The sequence below is a fragment of the Antennarius striatus genome, chromosome 24, assembly GCF_040054535.1.
Source record: "Antennarius striatus isolate MH-2024 chromosome 24, ASM4005453v1, whole genome shotgun sequence".
Taxonomy (NCBI): domain Eukaryota; kingdom Metazoa; phylum Chordata; class Actinopteri; order Lophiiformes; family Antennariidae; genus Antennarius; species Antennarius striatus.
The window spans coordinates 10,610,487-10,628,316 of NC_090799.1; the positions used below are offsets into that span (position 1 = coordinate 10,610,487).

The window sequence follows — 17,830 nt, forward strand, 5'->3', positions numbered from 1 at the left end:
AGAGGATGAAGAGTGGAAAGGCAGTCGGTCCTGATGATATACCTGTAGAGGTTTGGAGGTGTCTAGGAGAGGTGGCAGTAGAGTTTCTGACTGGGTTGTTCAACAGGATCTTAGATAGTGAGAAGATGCCTGAGGAATGGAGGAGAAGTGTGCTGGTGCCCATTTTTAAGAACAAGGGAGATGTGCAGAGTTGTGGCAACTACAGGGGAATAAAGCTGATGAGCCATACAATGAAGTTATGGGAGAGAGTAGTGGAAGCTAGACTGAGGGCAGAAGTGAACATTTGTGAGCAGCAGTATGGTTTCATGGCAAAACAGAGTACTACAGATGCAGTATTTGCTTTGAAGATGTTGATCGAGAAGTACAGAGAAGGCCAGAGGGAGCTGCATTGTGTTTTTGTAGATCTGGAGAAAGCTGATGACAGGGTGTCCAGAGAGGAACTGTGGTATTGTATGAGGAAGTCTGGAGTGGCAGAGAAGTATGTTAGAACGGTGCAGGACATGTATGAGGACTGTAAGACAGTGGTGAGGTGTGTGTAGGTGTGACAGAGGAGTTCAAGGTGGAGGTGGGACTGCATCAGGGATCCGCTCTGAGCCCCTTCTTGTTGCTATGGTGATGGACAGGCTGACAGACGAGGTTAGACAGGAATCTCCATGGACTATGATGTTTGCAGATGACATTGTGATCTGCAGTGAGAGCAGGGAACAGGTGGAGGAGAAGCTAGAGAGGTGGAGGTTTGTCCTGGAAAGGAGAGGAATGAAGGTTAGCCGCAGTAAGACAGAGTACATGTGTGTGAATGAGAGGGACCCAAGTGGAAGAGTGAGGTTACAGGGAGAAGAGATCAAGAAGGTGGAGGATTTGAAGTACTTAGGGTCAACAGTCCAGAGCAATGGAGAGTGTGGAAAAGAGGTGAAGAAGCGTGTCCAGGTAGGATGGAACGGGTGGAGGAAAGTGTCAGGTGTGATGTGTGATAGAAGAGTTTCAGCTAAAATGAAAGGAAAGGTGTACAAAACTGTGGTGAGACCAGCGATGTTGTTTGGTCTAGAGACAGTGTCACTGAGGAAAAGACAGGAGACAGAGCTGGAGGTAGCAGAGATGAAGATGCTGAGGTTCTCTCTGGGAGTGACCAGGATGGATAGGATCAGGAATGAGTCCATCAGAGGGACAGCACATGTTAGAGGTTCTGGAGATAAAGTCAGAGAGGCCAGACTGAGATGGTTTGGACATGTCCAGAGGAGAGATAGTGAATATATTGGTAGAAGGATGCTGAGTTCTGAACTGCCAGGCAGGAGGCCTAGAGGAAGACCAAAGAGGAGGTTTATGGATGTAGTGAAAGAGGACATGAAGGTAGTTGGTGTGAGAGGAGAGGATGAGAAGACAGGGTTAGATGGAGGACACTGATTGGCTGTGGAGACACCTGAAAGGAAAAGCCGAAAGGAAAAGAAGAAGTACAGTAATGTAATGTGATGTAATGTAATATAATGTGGTGTAGTGTAATGTAGTGTAATGTAATGTAGTGTAATGTAGTGTAATGTAATGTAGTGTAGGGTCTGGGTTTCCTTCCGTCTGTCAAACAGTCACACCTGTTTCCTTTTTGGTTTTGTCGCAGTAAAATGAACAGAAGCTAAGCTGTTTCGTCAGCTGATGCGTGTGTGCGTCACCATGGTGGTGTTGAAGCGCACGATCAACCAGATCTTAGCTGTGGAAACTGTGTTTTCATTATAACGTATCCGGCAGAGCACGTCTGCACCCGTGTTCAACTGGGGGGTCCCGGATGAGGTTGGGGTGTAATTCGGGAGAGTTCGGCCATTTGTTTTGCACATTTGTAGTAGTTTGCGTGTGGGGGGGGGGTGTGATTGCAGCGATGGGCGCTCCCGGCTCATCAGCTGGGGTGTGAGCATGTTGATTACTCACCTGTGTCAAGTCAAGCAGAGAGAAGAGACGTCACTACGGAGCAGAAAAGTTAAGTTTCCCCACAGAGCGCGAAAAACGTCCTAACAAAGAGCCGAACGGACCGCCGGTAAGAATACTTTAGTTTTATGTGTGGATGTGGGGTGTCTGAAGTGTGGGTGAAGTTATTTGTAGCGTCCGGTGCTGTGTGTAAATTATGACTGCTAGTGAGGGTGTGGGATAAACGGATCTTATTTTTTCTCTATATGCAGACGGCGTGTTTAAGGCTGCTATAAATGTGACTTACTGAAAAAAGAATAGTAATTTTATAGTGGATATGGGATTTAAATGTGTGTCTAAACCTGGTGGGGAATTGTGTGTTGATTAGTTATTTATTTATATGTTGGTTTAGTAAAATCCTTAATTCATTGGTTTCATGGGTTAAAAGAAAAAACAAAAATGTATTTTATCTATTTTGATGAATTTACATTGAAATTACTTACATCTGTTTTAACTTAAAGGAAAAATAAATAAATCTCTTTTCATGCACTTGGTTAATGTTGAAAGGGTTTGATGATTGATCAATATTAATTTGTATTTATTATAATTATTGATTATGGGTCTGATAACTTTAATTTATTAGAACCTGTTTTTCATTATGATAATCATGTGATGTTTAAGGTTTTTCACCTACTACTACTACTACTACTACTTTGAAGACAATTGAAGAAAAAGGTTGTAAAGAAAAAGAAAAGAAAAAGAAGCAACAACCTGGTCTTTGAGTGAATTCCAGCCTTTTGATGTTCGGCGTTGGTACACCCCTTCAGGTGTGGGGTTAGAAAGAAAGCAAAACACTTGACAAACACTGTTAGGAAATTTAATGTAGTGTAATGTAATATAATGTAGAGTAATGTAATGTAGTGTAATGTAATGCAATATAATGTAGTGTAGTGTAATGGAGTGTAATGTAATGTAGTGTAATGTAATATAATGTAGTGTAATGTAATGTAGTGTAATGTAATATAATGTAGTGTAATGTAATGTAGTGTAATGTAATATCATATAGTGTTATGTAATGTAGTGTAATGTAATATCATATAGTGTTATGTAATGTAGTGTAATGTAATATAATGTAGTGTAATGTAATGTAGTGTAATGTAATGTAGTGTAATGTAATATAATGTAGTGTAATGTAATGTAGTGTAATGTAATATAATGTAGTGTAATGTAATGTAGTGTAATGTAATATAATGTAGTGTAATGTAATGTAGTGTAATGTAATATAATGTAGTGTAATGTAATGTAGTGTAATGTAATATAATGTGGTGTAATGTAACATAATGAGTGTAGTGTAATGTAATGTAGTGTAATGCAATGTAATGTAATATAGTGCAATGTAATATAATTTAGTGTAGTGTAATGTGATGTAGTGTAATGCAATGTAGTGTAATGCAATGTAGTGTAGTGTAATGTAATATAGTGTAATGTAGTGTAATGTAGCGTAATGTAATGTGGTGTAATGTAGTGTAACTGCAGCCCCCGGTAGACATACCTTTTATGTCAGTGACTCCAGGACCTGCAGGACGTCACTGATTGTTGGTCAGTCTGACCTGCCAGTGGGGTGGGGGGCACACTGAACATGAGCCAATTTGGGCTGTGACCTGTGACCCCGGCTGTTCTTCCTGGTGCCAGATGTTCAGTTTAACCAGCTAATGGTTTGTTTCACAGGAGAAGGTTCTGGTCCTGGTTCTGGTCCTCATTCTGGTTCTGGTTCTGGTTGGGATCCACCTGAGTCTACATGTTCCCCCAGAGATTATAAGAGTCTCTCTGGGCTCTCCAGCACTCTCTGCAGGGGGGGGTCAATGTGACTGACTGTTCTGACTGGAACCGTTGTGGAACACGGAGCTCCAGCCTCAGCCTGTTAGCAGGTTTCTCTCCATGGAAAGGTAAACGTCAGTGACTGAGGGGGGCAGGGTCTACACAACCCCCCCTTGTCTGACATGGATCAAGCTGCATGTTTGAAGCATTGAAGTCAATATTTCTTGTGGACACAGACGCTGTGTGTCGCACAAGGCCTCTATTGAGAGCTCTGACAGGTCGGGGGTCACGGGGACCACAGGGTGGGGGGTCAAGGTGAGGACCACAGAGGGTCTCATTCAGGCTGGACCTGACCAACACAAACCGTCTGAGGCTCCCCAACAGAATGATGACCTGATCACGTTACTATAGCAACGCCTCTGATCCTGGACTCACTGGATCCATCCATCATCCAACCATCACCCGTCCGTCATCCATCCACCCATCATCCATCCATCCATCCATCATCCAACCATCATCCATCAGTCTATCCATCCATCATCATCCATCCATCCATCCATGTGTCGTCATCACCATGACAACGAAGAGACAGAACTATGAAGGTTCAGATGGGTTAGGGTTTGTGTGTGTGTGTGTGTGTGTGTGTGTGTGTGTGTGTGTGTGTGTGTGTGTGTGTGTGAGAGAGAGATTCAAACGTGACCTACTTTCAAACGAAACCCCCCCTAACACACACACACACACACACACACACACACACACACACACACACACACACACACTCCTGTCTCCCTTCACTTAAAGAAGTATTTTACCCCCCATCCTAACCCCCCCACACACACACACACACCTCACACCCTTCCCATCCCTCCCCAGCAAACACACACAAACAGACACACACACACACACACACACACACACACACCCCTCCCTCCCCAGCACACACACACACTCCGGTCAGGGTGCTGCTGTGTGTGAACGTGAGCGGAGCCACTTCTCCTCCTGGATCGGCTGGTGATGGTCCTCAGGTCAGTTCTTCTGTTCCTGTGTGTGTGTGTGTGTGTGTGTGTGTGTGTGTGTGTGTGTGTGTGTGTGTGATGTCTCTACTGGAGGTGTTTTTTGGTTTTTTTAAAAAGAAAAAAAAAACTTTGCTGCCTCGGTTTCTGGATGGCCTGCTTCTAGTTATACTAGTTATAATACTTATTATAGTTATCATAGTGATAGTAGTTACAATAGTTATTATAGTTATTATAGTTATCATAGTATCATAGTTATAGTAGTTATGATAGTTATTATAATAGTTATTATAGTTATAATAGTTCTTTATTTTTTATCTCTCTGCTCCTCCAGTCATCTATAATGTGAATTTAAACCCTAGTTATTCTAGTTATTCTAGTTATAGTTTTTATAGTTATTATAGTTTTTTAGCTGGGATAGCCCCCCCCCCCATTCTAGGCTAAGCTACAGAAACACCCCAGCACATACACAAACTGCATCCTGGTTAGGGTTACAGACTGGTTAACGGTTACAGGCTGGTTACTGATTAGAGGCTGGTTACTATTACAGACTGGGTACTGGTTACAGACTAGTTACTGGTTACAAACTGGTTACAGGCTGGTTACTATTACAGACTGGGTACTGGTTACAGACTGGTTACTGGTTACAGGCTGGTTACTGGTTACAGGCTGGTTACTATTACAGACTTGTTATTGGTTACAGACTAGTTACTGGTTACAAACTGGTTACTGGTTACAGGCTGGCTACAGTTACAGACTGGTTACTGGTTACAGGTTACAGACTGGTTACTGGTTACAGGCTGGTTACTGGTTACAGGCTGGTAACTGTTACTGACTGGTTTCTGGTTACAGGCTGGTTTCTGGTTACAGGCTGGTTACTGGTTACAGGCTGGTTACTGGTTCCAGACTGGTTAGTTCGACTGGTTACTGGTTACAGACTAGTTACTGGTTACAAACTGGTTACTGGTTACAGGCTGGCTACAGTTACAGACTGGTTACTGGTTACAGGTTACAGACTGGTTACTGGTTACAGGCTGGTTACTGGTTACAGGCTGGTAACTGTTACTGACTGGTTTCTGGTTACAGGCTGGTTACTGGTTACAGGCTGGTTACTGGTTCCAGACTGGTTAGTTCGACTGGTTACTGGTTACAGACTGGTTAGTTACAGGTTGGTTACTGGTTCCAGACTGGTTAGTTCCAGACTGGTTAATTACAGATTGGTTAATTACAGGCTGGTTAGTTCTAGACTGGTTACTGATTACAGACTGGTTAATTACAGACTAGTTAGTTACAGGCTGGTTAGTTACAGGCTGGTTACTGGTTCCAGACTGGTTAATTGCAGACTGGTTAGTTCCAGACTGGTTAGTTAAAATGGCTAGTTACAGACTGGTTAGTTACAGACTGGTTACTGGTTCCAGACTGGTTAGTTCCAGACTGTTTGGTTCCGGACTGGTTAGTTCCAGACTGTTTGGTTCCGGACTGGTTAGTTCCAGACTGTTTGGTTCCGGACTGGTTAGTTCCAGACTGGTTAGTTAAAGAATGGTTAGTTCCAGACTGGTTAGTTCCAAACTGGTTACTGATTACAGATAACTAGTTCATTTAAAACCCAGTTAAAAGGAAAAACCCCAGGGTTTCATCAGACAAACAAAATCCTGAAATCCTGGAAACATGAAATCTCAAAAAGTCCATAAACTTGAAGCGCAGAAAACCAGCTGGCAGAGAAACAGAGAAGACGGCTAATCAGCCTGAGGAGGCTCTGGTGTGGAGACGAGGCTCCACCCACAGGTTTGGCTCCACCCCCTGCCACACCCCAACACAGCAGAGCACCATGACACAAACAGAGGACCAGACAAGAAGGGACTTCAGGTCATCGTTCACCTGGAGCGTCATAGTGGTGCTATGATAGCGCTACTGTTAGCTCCTGTTACCTCCTGTTACCTCCTGTTAGCTCCTGTTACCTCCTGTTAGCTCCTGTTACCTCCTGTTACCTCCTGTTAGCCCCTGTTAGCTCCTGTTACCTACTGTTACCTCCTGTTAGCCCCCGTTAGCTCCTGTTAGCTCCTGTTAGCTCCTGTTAGCTCCTGTTAGCTCCTGTTAGCTCCTGTTAGCTCCTGTTAACTCCAGAGGTAAGGTGTAGGGATTGATTTGTTTGACTTTGACATGTTCCTTTAGCTCAGGTTGACAGTGAAGCGTGTAAGGGGCCAGTCGTTAGCGGGTTGCTGTCGTTAGCGGGTTGCTGTCGTTAGCGGGTTGCTGTCGTTAGCGGGTTGCTGTCGTTAGCGGGTTGCTGTCGTTAGCGGGTTGCTGTCGTTAGCGGGTTGCTGTCTTTAGCGGGTTGCTGTCTTTAGCGGGTTGCTGTCATCATCGGGTTGCTGTCGTTAGCGGGTTGCTGTCATTAACGGGTTGCTGTCGTTAGCGGGTTGCTGTCATTAACGGGTTGCTGTCATTAGCAGGTTGCTGTTGTTAGCGGATTGCGGTCGTTACCGGGTTGCTGTCATTTGAGAGTTGCTGTTATTTGCGGGTTGCTTTCATGAGCGGGTTGCTGTCGTTAGCAGGTTGCTGTCATTAGCTGGTTGCTGTCGCTTGCGGGTTGCTGTCAATAACGGGTTGCTGTTGTTGCAGCGAGTTGCTGTCGTTAGCGGGTTGCTGTCGTTAGTGGGTTGCTGTCGGTAGCGGTTTGCTGTCAGTGCAGCGAGTTGCTGTTGTTAGCGGGTTGCTGTCATTCGTGGGTTGCTGTTGTTAGTTGCTGTCGTTAGCGGCTTGCTGTCGTTAGTGAGTTGCTGTCGTTAGTGAGTTGCTGTCGTTAGCGGGCTGCTGTCCTTATTGTGTTGCTGTCGTTAGCATGTTGCTGTCATTGCAGTGAGTTGCTGTCATTAGCGGCTAGCTGTCGTTAGCAGGCTGCTGTCATTGCAGTGAGTTGCTGTCGTTAGCTGGTTGCTGTCGTTAGCTGGTTGCTGTCGTTAGCAGCTTGATGTCCTTATAGGGTTGCTGTCGTTAGCGGGTTGTTGTCAGTGGGTTGCTGTAGTTAGCGGGTTGCTCTTGTTAGCGGGTTGCTGTTGTTAGCGGCTCGCTGTCGTTAGCGGGTTTGCTACTGTGGTTCTGACCAGAGGACAGAGGCGGAGCTGAGAGGAGACAGGAATCGAGGCACCGGCGCAGCTGTGCGCCTCCTTAGGATTCCTGTCGTCCACCTCCTGTGGCGGGGGCCAAACTGGATCATTAGCGCTGGCAGACGACCCCGGGGCCATTGTAGCATCGCCATGCCCATTAGCATGCCTATTGAGCAGCGCTACACCCGGTCCATTCACGGTGAAGGAGTGCAGCCATTGGCAGATCGCTGGCGGCGACACAGAGACTCCATTCAGGCCGGAGGAAGGAGCTGAGAAACGTGATGATGGGGGGGCTCTGGACCTCCGTTAGCTTCAGCTAGCAAAGCTCTGAACGCTCTTCATCGGTCATCAATATACCGACTACATGGAGCTGCTGGGGCCGACACACACGGACAAGGGGCCGCATTCCATTCCACTAAACTGAACCTCTACATTACAAGAAGAGCAGATCTCCACGAAGCCCCGACTCCAGAGACACAGGTTCCCCACCAGAGGAACATCTAGAGCAGCACGGGGGCCACAGGAGCACCTGACAAGATCACTGGAAACAGGTTAGGGTTAGCATTCAGGATAGGGTTAGCATTCAGCCTAGAGTTAGGGTTAGCATTCAGGATAGGGTTAGCATTCAGGCTAGGGTTAGGGTTAGTGTTAGCATTCAGGATAGGGTTAGCATTCAGGCTAGGGTTAGGGTTAGTGTTAGCATTCAGGATAGAGTTAGGGTAAGGGTTAGCATTCAGGATTGGGTTAGCATTCAGCCTAGAGTTAGGGTTAGGGTTAGCATTCAGGCTAGAGTTAGGGTTAGCATTCAGGATAGGGTTAGCATTCAGGCTAGAGTTAGGGTTAGCATTCAGGATAGGGTTAGCATTCAGGCTAGGTTAGGGTTAGCATTCAGGCTAGGTTAGGGTTAGCATTCAGGCTAGAGTTAGGGTTAGGGTTAGCATTCAGGATAGGGTCAGCATTCAGGCTAGGGTTAGGGTTAGCGTTCAGGCTAGGGTAGGGTTAGGGTTAGCATTCAGGATAGGGTTAGCATTCAGGCTAGAGTTAGGGTTAGGGTTAGCATTCAGACTAGGGTAGGGTTAGGGTTAGCATTCAGACTAGGGTAGGGTTAGGGTTAGCATTCAGGATAGGGTTAGCATTCAGGCTAGAGTTAGGGTTAGGGTTAGCATTCAGACTAGAGTTAGGGTTAGGGTTAGCATTCAGGCTAGGGTTAGGGTTAGCATTCAGTCTAGGTTAGGATTAGGGTTAACATTCAGGTTAGGTTAGGGTTAGCATTCAGGCTAGGGTAGGGTTAGGTTTAGCATTTGCTTTGCTCTTTGCTGGTGGGGGCCACATGTTCGCTCACGGCCCCCCAGTATAAACACACGGGTCCATGAAGGAGCAGCTCTGTTTCTTCACATCTGTTTTGGGCCGTAGGTGTTTCCATCCAGGCAGCCTGAGTGTGTGTTCAACACCCCCCCAACCCCCCCACGGTTCAGGAAACGCATGAACCTCAGCTTTCTGGGTCACGTTATCAGAGAAGATACACCGAGCAGCCAGGGTTAGGGTTTACCCATAATCCACAGAGGCAAACCTGCTGGACACACCTGTATGAACATGTTACACACATGTGTGTGTTGTGTTGCTGGTGTGTGTGAGGTACATGTTCCTGTATCTGAGGTGTCCGTATTGTCTGTAAATAATAATAATAATAATAATACTAATACATTTTATTTCAAGGGCTCTGGAGGACAGAATGACACGTTCAAGTAATCAAAGAATCAACAATAAAATAAAATCAATAAAAAAGAGCGACAGGTTTGGTCTGGAGGGAATTAAAGATGGTTAATCAATCATGTACTGTACTGTAGTACTGTATGTACTGCACACACTACGTGCTGTACTTACTGTACATATTGTATGTACTGTATGTACTGTATATACTGTACATACTGTACATACTGTACGTACTGTGGTACTGTACTGTATGTAGCTTAATGTAGCTTTACGTACTGTAGGTTCTCATTGGTTTATTGCTAATACGTAGTGACGTAGTACGTCCCTGGGGGGCTGTGTCTCAGCGGTAGAGCGGGCGTTCTATAATCAGAGACTGACGGTTTGATTCCCGCTCCCCCCAGCCTTCCCGACAGTGGGAGGTGTCAGCTCACCTCCCGGTCACTGCTGAGGCGCCCTTGAGCAAGGCATCGTCCCCCTTACCAACTGCTCGATTGGGGCGCTCAGTGAAGTCGCTGCCCGTCGCTGCCCCCCCCCCCCCCCCGTACTGACTTGTTGTACTAATTGCATACCTACAGGCATCCCCCCAGTGTGTCCGTCCAGGGCCTCTACACAACATTGTGTTCCATCTAACACACACACACACAACCCAGGTCACTAACCCTAATCCTGACCCTGACCCTAACCCCTTCAGGTGGATTCGTCTTGGCTGCGTCCCCTTGACACGGTGGGGGGGGGGGGGGGATCCTAAATGTTGGATTCAGCTCAGAATAGACCCGACATGGAGCTCCTCTGTCCTGGGGGGCCACACCATCACCGGGTCTCATGTCCCTCACTGCTTCTGACGTGACTCACAAATGTTTCCTCTCCTCCTGCAGGTGTTTCTGGAGAACGTGACAGGAGACCGGAGGAGGTTGTTACTATGGTTACATTGGGGTGGGGGGCGTGGCTTCTCTCCTCCTGTGGCCTTCTGCTGGTCATGTGTTCTTCCACATGTCTGTCCCACACGTCTCCTCTGGAAGCAGCAGACTGCAGTCGAAGGGAACATCCTGTGGTCTCCTTCCAAGGTGTGCAGATCAGAAGTGTCGGCTTCACGTCACGTTAGCCGTCTGTCTGCGACGGACGGACAGACGGACGGAAAAGGGTTATAATACAACTCAGTCCCAAAAGCCTTTTAAAGCTTAAATCTCCATTAAGCTACCACCAGCATAACGTTAGCTTAGCATGGGCTAGTAGTTAGTAGAGATGCCATGCTAACTGGTTCTGTTTGATTGAGTCGAGTCCCTTACAGAATGATGTCATGATTCATTTCAATGACGCGTTTTGTGACGACGCGGACGAGTCAGCAGATCCCAACGCCCCACGTTTGTGACGTCTCCCTTTTTCAAAATAATCCAGAAACCAAAAATGATGGTAAACTCTAAAGCAACGCAATCCAGAGAGAAGAGAACACACCAGTAGTATTAGCTACTCATCTGGTGGAGCTGTTTAAATGAAGTCCACATTGTGAGGTCGGGGTCCATCAGGTGACCCCCTGTGGAGATGTGGCGGTGGACCGACCCAGGGTTCCTTTGGTGTAAACTGATCCCTCTACCTTATCTTTGTGTCTTTGTCCTGGACGCCTCCTCATGGCGTCGCCCGTCTGCAGCACTGAGGCCACGGATGTCTCGGTTTTCCCATCCTCACGTGAAGGACTTCTCCCAGCTGGCTTTGGACCCGGGCAGAAACCAACTGCTTGTTGGAGCAAGGTGACAAAAACTATCAGCATCAACACGTGTGGCGTTAGAAGAGGAACGTATGGAAGGAATCCTGTTTCCTTCATCTGCGCTTCTTAACTTACAGGAACTTCCTCTTCAGACTGACTTTGCGCAACGCGTCCCTCATGCAGGTAACATCAGCTTGTTTCAAAATCACTCGTTTGTCTTCATTCTAGTGTTATTTCAGTTCAGTAGCATTTAGTTCAGGACTCTTAAAGTGGAACACTACAAGCCTGAAACCATCACTGAGGGAACCTGAACTAATGTCTGTGCTGAGATGCTGGATGTGCTCATGTGAATGTAATCACATGATCTGATCACATGACCTGTTTGCAGGTGAAGGAATGGACACCTGATGAAGAGACAAGGCTCTCGTGCCTGAGCAAAGGGAAGTCTGAGGTAGTGTTCACACCTGAAATCTGAGGTAGTGTTCACACCTGAAGTCTGAGGTAGTGTTCACACCTGAAGTCTGGGGTAGTGTTCACACCTGAAGCCTGAGGTAATGTTCACACCTGAAGTCTGAGGTAGTGTTCACACCTGAAGTCTGAGGTAGTGTTCACACCTGAAGTCTGAGGTAGTGTTCACACCTGAAGTCTGGGGTAGTGTTCACACCTGAAGCCTGAGGTAGTGTTCACACCTGAAGTCTGAGGTAGTGTTCACACCTGAAGCCTGAGGTAGTGTTCACACCTGACACCTGAGGTAGTGTTCACACCTGAAGCCTGAGGTAGTGTTCACACCTGAAGTCTGAGGTAGTGTTCACACCTGAAGCCTGAGGTAGTGTTCACACCTGAAGTCTGAGGTAGTGTTCACACCTGAAGCCTGAGGTAGTGTTCACACCTGAAGTCTGAGGTAGTGTTCACACCTGAAGTCTGAGGTAGTGTTCACACCTGAAGTCTGAGTTAGTGTTCACACCGGAAGTCTGAGGTAGTGTTCACACCTGAAGTCTGGGGTAGTGTTCACACCTGAAGCCTGAGGTAATGTTCACACCTGAAGCCTGAGGTAGTGTTCACACCTGAAGTCTGGGGTAGTGCTGACTGAGCCTGTTCACACCTGATCACAGGATCCAATTAATTCCATTTCTATTCAGTTGGGTTCACTTTCATCCAGTTTAGTCTAATTGTTCATTTGTTAGTTTAACTCATTTATTTGTAGATGTGTTGTTTATGATGCACTTTAGATGTTTTGAAGAGTAAATGAAGCAAAAGGTTTTGTTCACTAACGCCTGATGCTTGTTGTGACGTGTTAGAACCTCACAGATGAACTATGAGGTTGTGAATTAAAGCACCAGCCGGAGGTTCTGTTGGGTTCTGGAGGCTCTGCTAGTCGCCTTCAGCTCATGCTCATTGGGTCGTCTCTATCTGCCCTCAGCTCATTGGGTCGTCTCTATCTGCCCTCAGCTCATTGGGTCGTCTCTATCTGCCCTCAGCTCATTGGGTCGTCTCTATCTGCCTTCAGCTCATTGGGTCGTCTCTTTCTGCCTTCAGCTCATTGGGTCGTCTCTATCTGCCCTCAGCTCATTGGGTCGTCTCTATCTGCCCTCAGCTCATTGGGTCGTCTCTATCTGCCCTCAGCTCATTGGGTCGTCTCTATCTGCCCTCAGCTCATTGGGTCGTCTCTATCTGCCCTCAGCTCATTGGGTCGTCTCTATCTGCCCTCAGCTCATTGGGTCGTCTCTATCTGCCCTCAGCTCATTGGGTCGTCTCTATCTGCCCTCAGCTCATTGGGTCGTCTCTATCTGCCCTCAGCTCATTGGGTCGTCTCTATCTGCCCTCAGCTCATTGGGTCGTCTCTATCTGCCCTCAGCTCATTGGGTCGTCTCTATCTGCCCTCAGCTCATTGGGTCGTCTCTATCTGCCCTCAGCTCATTGGGTCGTCTCTTTCTGGTGCTTGTCTGCAGGAGGAGTGTCAGAACTACGTCCGGGTGTTGCTGATCAGTGGGGCGACACTCTTCACATGTGGGACCAATGCTTTCGCCCCCATCTGCTTGACCAGGCAGGTTGGTACAGCTGGGTTCAGACCTACTGGACTGTTTGGTTCCTGATTCTGAGAAGTGTCAGAGACATTGTGGGCGTTCAGAGGAGCTTCTGTTTCAGTGTTTCTGTCGTCCTCTGGTCAGGTTGCTGACCTTAGCCAGGTCCTGGACACCGTCAACGGTGTCGCCCGATGTCCCTACGACCCACGCCACAATTCCACCGCCATGGTGACGGAGAAGGGCGAGTTCTACGCTGCCACGGTGATCGACTTCTCTGGACGTGACCCGGTTATCTACCGGAGCCTGGGGAATATGCCCCCCCTTCGCACCGCCCAGTACAACTCCAAATGGCTCAGTGGTGAAGGCCCACCCCTGTTTGTCCTGTAGCCACCGCTGTGTTGATGATATCAGAGCGTTTGGTCAGGCTGTGTCTCGTTCCTCCAGAGCCGAACTTCGTCTCGGTGTACGAGATCGGACTCTTCGCCTACTTCTTCCTGAGAGAAACTGCGGTTGAGAACGACTGTGGGAAGACGGTGTTCTCTCGTGTGGCGCGGGTCTGTAAGAATGACATGGGTGGACGCTTCCTCTTGGAGGACACCTGGACCACCTTCACCAAGGCGCGGCTCAACTGTTCGCGCTCAGGAGAGATCCCCTTCTACTACCACGAGCTGCAGAGCACCTTCTACCTGCCGGAGCAGGAGCTCCTCTACGGCATTTTCACCACTAACGTGTGAGTAACGCTTATTAATAACCACCTCGTCTCATCTGCCACCTGGTCACGGCTCTGCTGGGGTACACCCCAGATAAAATGCCAGCTCTTTTCTGGCCTATCTCCAAAGCCAAAACTTCCAAAATACTGAAAATGAACTGATTGAGGGGAGAAGGAACTGGAAAGACAGGAGTCGGAAACAAGGAAACGCTAAGGTGGACATGAAGAATAAACTGAAGTGCAGTCAAGACTGTTTTACATCTAGGTGGGCTGAGTCAAAAATTAGTCCTGACCCTAACCCCAGGATTAAGGTTAACCCTAACCTTAACCCTAATCCTAAACCTGACCCTTACCCTAACCTTGACCCTGACGCTGACCCTGACTCTTACCCTAGCCCTGACCCTGACCCTAACCCTGACCCTAACCCCTAACCCCTAACCCCTAACCCTGACCTTGACCCTAATCCTGCCCTTGCAAGATGTGGTTTCCGTCTTTCAAAACACACACACCAAAATGTGTTAGGACACAGTTAGACAGGCCAGCAATCAATAAAAGGAATATCTATTATATGTATTCTTCATGATGTCTCAATGTTAAACACTCCATGACAGTTTCATCATAGTTAGTTCATTGTAACAGTGAGAGGCTACTGAATATTAACCCACATGAAGAATTTACTGAAACATTAGTGGATTCAAATATCTGAATGTCCAATGGGATTGCTCTGATAGAATCGCTCCAACAAGATTGTTCCAACGGGATCGCTCCAACGGGATCGGATCAACTGGATCGCTCCAACTGGAACGCTCCGATGGGATCGGATCAACTGGATCGCTCCAACGGGATTGCTCCGACGGGATTGCTCCGACGGGATTGCTCCGACGGGATCGCTCCAACGGGATCTCTCCAACGGGATCGCTCCGATGGAATCGCTCCAACGGGATAACTCCAACGGGATCGCTACAACGGGATCACTCCAACGGGAACGCTCCGATGAGATCACTCCGACTCGATGGCTCCAATGAGATCGCTCCGACAGGAATGCTCCAATGGGATCACTCCGACGGGATCGCGCTGACAGGATTGCTCCAACGGGAACGCTCCAACGGGAACGCTCCAACGGGAACGCTCCAACGGGAACACTCCAACGGGAACGCTCCGATGAGATCAATCCAACAGGATCGCTCCGACGGGATCGCTCCAACGAGATTGCTCGGACAGAAATGCTCCAACAGCTGGAATGTTAGATTGAAAGGTCCTGCATCTGTTACATCAGTGAAAAGTTGAACCACAAAGAACCCATCTGTACAGTCTCAATGAGAAATGAACCACGACCTTCAAATGTCCAGCTGGGTGAAGGACGTCAACATGTCCTTTACCTTCGGTTTGCTGTCAGCTGGCCAGAGACCAGTCACAAAGTGTGACACTGGAAAAATGAAATTTTTCTGTAAATAATTGTCCCATCATGGAGATTCACCAAGATGCCCCCCCACAGTGTCTCACTGTGGGGGGGCATCTGCTGTCATTTCATTGGTCATTGAATGATGTCATCAGATAGTCAATGTTCCAGAGTGAAGGGCAAATACTGTATGTGGAACCACAACATTTCCTCCGTTTGGTTTTAGCTCTCAGAGAGAAGCGTCTGCTTTGCTCTGAGGGTTGATGTCCTGCTTTAGAACTACAAACAACATCAATATGATGGATCTCTTTCTGACTGCCTCTTTCAGGAACAGTATCTCAGCTTCTGCCGTGTGTGCCTTCAACCTGAGCTCCATCGTCCAGGCTTTCAACGGACCCTTCCGTTTCCAGGAGAACCCCCGCACCGCCTGGCTCTCCACCCCAAACCCCATCCCCAACTTCCAGGTATGAGTGGCAGGAAGATGAACTGAAGGATTCCACGTGGATGTGTGGTGGGGTTTTGTTTTTCTTAGGACAGGACACAGTGTATAAATACAAGATATTTGTCAGTTCAAATCATGCATAGGTTGAGTAGCAGTACAATAATATCATCGATGATATAGACAGACAAGTTCAACAAATACTTATTATAATGAGATCTCTGGACAGCCCTTCGAAGTTTCTTGACAGAATATTCTGGGTACAGGAAAACTTGCAGACGAGAGCTGCAGCGATGTTCAAGTACAAAAGTATGAAAAGAATCACACATAATTTATACTCTAAAGGCGTAGTTAGGGGAGGTGTGAATCTGTTGTTTAACTTCGGCACCTTTGCTTTCACTTAGTTTCAGTAGGTACATCATGACCTCCAGACGTTAACAAAAATGTCAAGTCGACAGTTTCAAAAAGCTATCTGATGACACAACATAATCAGTCACGCGAACCCTGCGAGTGTCACGGGAGGCAAAAGAACCCAAGTGCAGCACAAAGAGACAAGACAGGAGTTAAGTTCAACGGTGTTTATTTTCAGGCTGGGCGGAGTGGGATGATGGGAATGATTTGAGACACACACGCAACAATCCAGATATTTGGTTCTATGAAATGATAATATTTTATGATAATATTTTATGATATTATTTTATTTTATTATTTTATTGTGTTAAAAACTTTCCACCACAGATGCTTTCTCTGAATGTGTGTGTATGTCAGAACCTACACACACATTTCAAACCACAGTCAGACCTGCTTTACATGACGCCTGTTAAAGCCAGTAATGTAGGAGGAGCTGAGAACGTAATAATGTAAAAGGTCAATAACATAATAAGAGTCCTGAACTGATAACTTTTGGCTAATAACATAATATTTATGAGTGACCCCAACCCCTAATTATTAGGTTATGAACCAAAAGTTAGAACGTTATCACTTCAGGGCTTCTATTACATTATTGACCAGTAATCACATTATTATCAGTAACGATTATGTTCTTCTTCAAACCTCCGCGCTCTCTCCTTGGGGGTCTTAGGGTGGGGACCAGAGGGTGACCAGTTCAGGACTGAGGGGGGCCAGAACATTTTTTTAACAGAACTTTCGAGTGTGAATTGGTGGGTGGGGAGGTGTCAGTTCACCTCCTCAACACAGACAACTTTATCTCTGGTGTCCATTCCTAGATGTTATCTATAGAACGATCAGTTCATCTGTTCAGACTAAACCACGTTGAGCCACATGGACTCACTGAGATCGACCTTTGACCTCTGCATTAGCATTAGCAGCTGGAGGTTGTGCGGTTGAAATCCTGTAACCCAGAGGGTTCTTCACCCTGACACCTTCTTCCTGTCTGCAGTGTGGCACGCTGGAGGAGGGGGGCCCGGGGGGCAACCTGACGGAGCGCAGCCTCCAGGACGCCCAGAGACTCTTCCTCATGAACGATGTGGTCCAACCAATCACAGTGGACCCTCTGCTCACCCAGGACAACCTGCGGTTCTCCAGGATGGTGGTGGACCTGGTGCAGGGCCTGGACGCCCTCTACCACGTCATGTTCATCGGCACTGGTGAGCGTCTAGAGCGCCGCTGCATGGTCATGTCACCGTAACCCTGTTCTGTTTCATCCTCATCATCTCATCCAATCAGAATACGGGACCATCCTGAAGGCCCTGTCTACACCCAATAAAAGTGTTCATGGGTGCTACCTGGAGGAGCTCAGGATCCTCCCAGAGGGGAAAGTCAGCCCAATCAAGAGCCTGCAAATCCTCCACGGTGACCGCTCACTGTTTGTAGGCCTGGATGACCAGCTGGTGAAGATCTCCTTAGAACGCTGCTCCAGCTACCCATCAGAACGGTAGGATCCACTAGTGCATCAGGAGTACCGCCACAAAGTCAAAGTCAGCTTTATTGTCAAATGTACCATCTATATACGACATACAGCACAGATGAAATTGCAGTTCTCTCTGACCCACGGTA

General features: G+C 47.3%; 1 protein-coding gene across 2 annotated transcripts in view; it reads left to right on the top strand.

Annotated features, from left to right (window-relative positions):
• Positions 1–4,178: 4,178 nt before the first annotated feature.
• Positions 4,179–17,830, top strand: part of LOC137591420 (semaphorin-5B-like) — a 29,756-nt gene continuing 16,104 nt past the window's right edge. Inside the window, exons 1-11 of one of the 2 annotated variants that reach the window (XM_068309395.1) lie at positions 4,179–4,310; positions 10,417–10,605; positions 11,187–11,286; positions 11,381–11,426; positions 11,632–11,694; positions 13,193–13,291; positions 13,412–13,625; positions 13,712–13,997; positions 15,704–15,839; positions 17,214–17,421; positions 17,501–17,708. In XM_068309395.1, the coding sequence (XP_068165496.1) occupies positions 4,283–4,310; positions 10,417–10,605; positions 11,187–11,286; positions 11,381–11,426; positions 11,632–11,694; positions 13,193–13,291; positions 13,412–13,625; positions 13,712–13,997; positions 15,704–15,839; positions 17,214–17,421; positions 17,501–17,708 (1,577 nt within the window). In that variant the 5' untranslated portion in view covers positions 4,179–4,282. Of the gene's footprint in view, positions 4,311–4,649; positions 4,734–10,416; positions 10,606–11,186; positions 11,287–11,380; positions 11,427–11,631; positions 11,695–13,192; positions 13,292–13,411; positions 13,626–13,711; positions 13,998–15,703; positions 15,840–17,213; positions 17,422–17,500; positions 17,709–17,830 lie in introns of those variants that run through there. The other variant, XM_068309396.1, reaches the window with a different exon arrangement.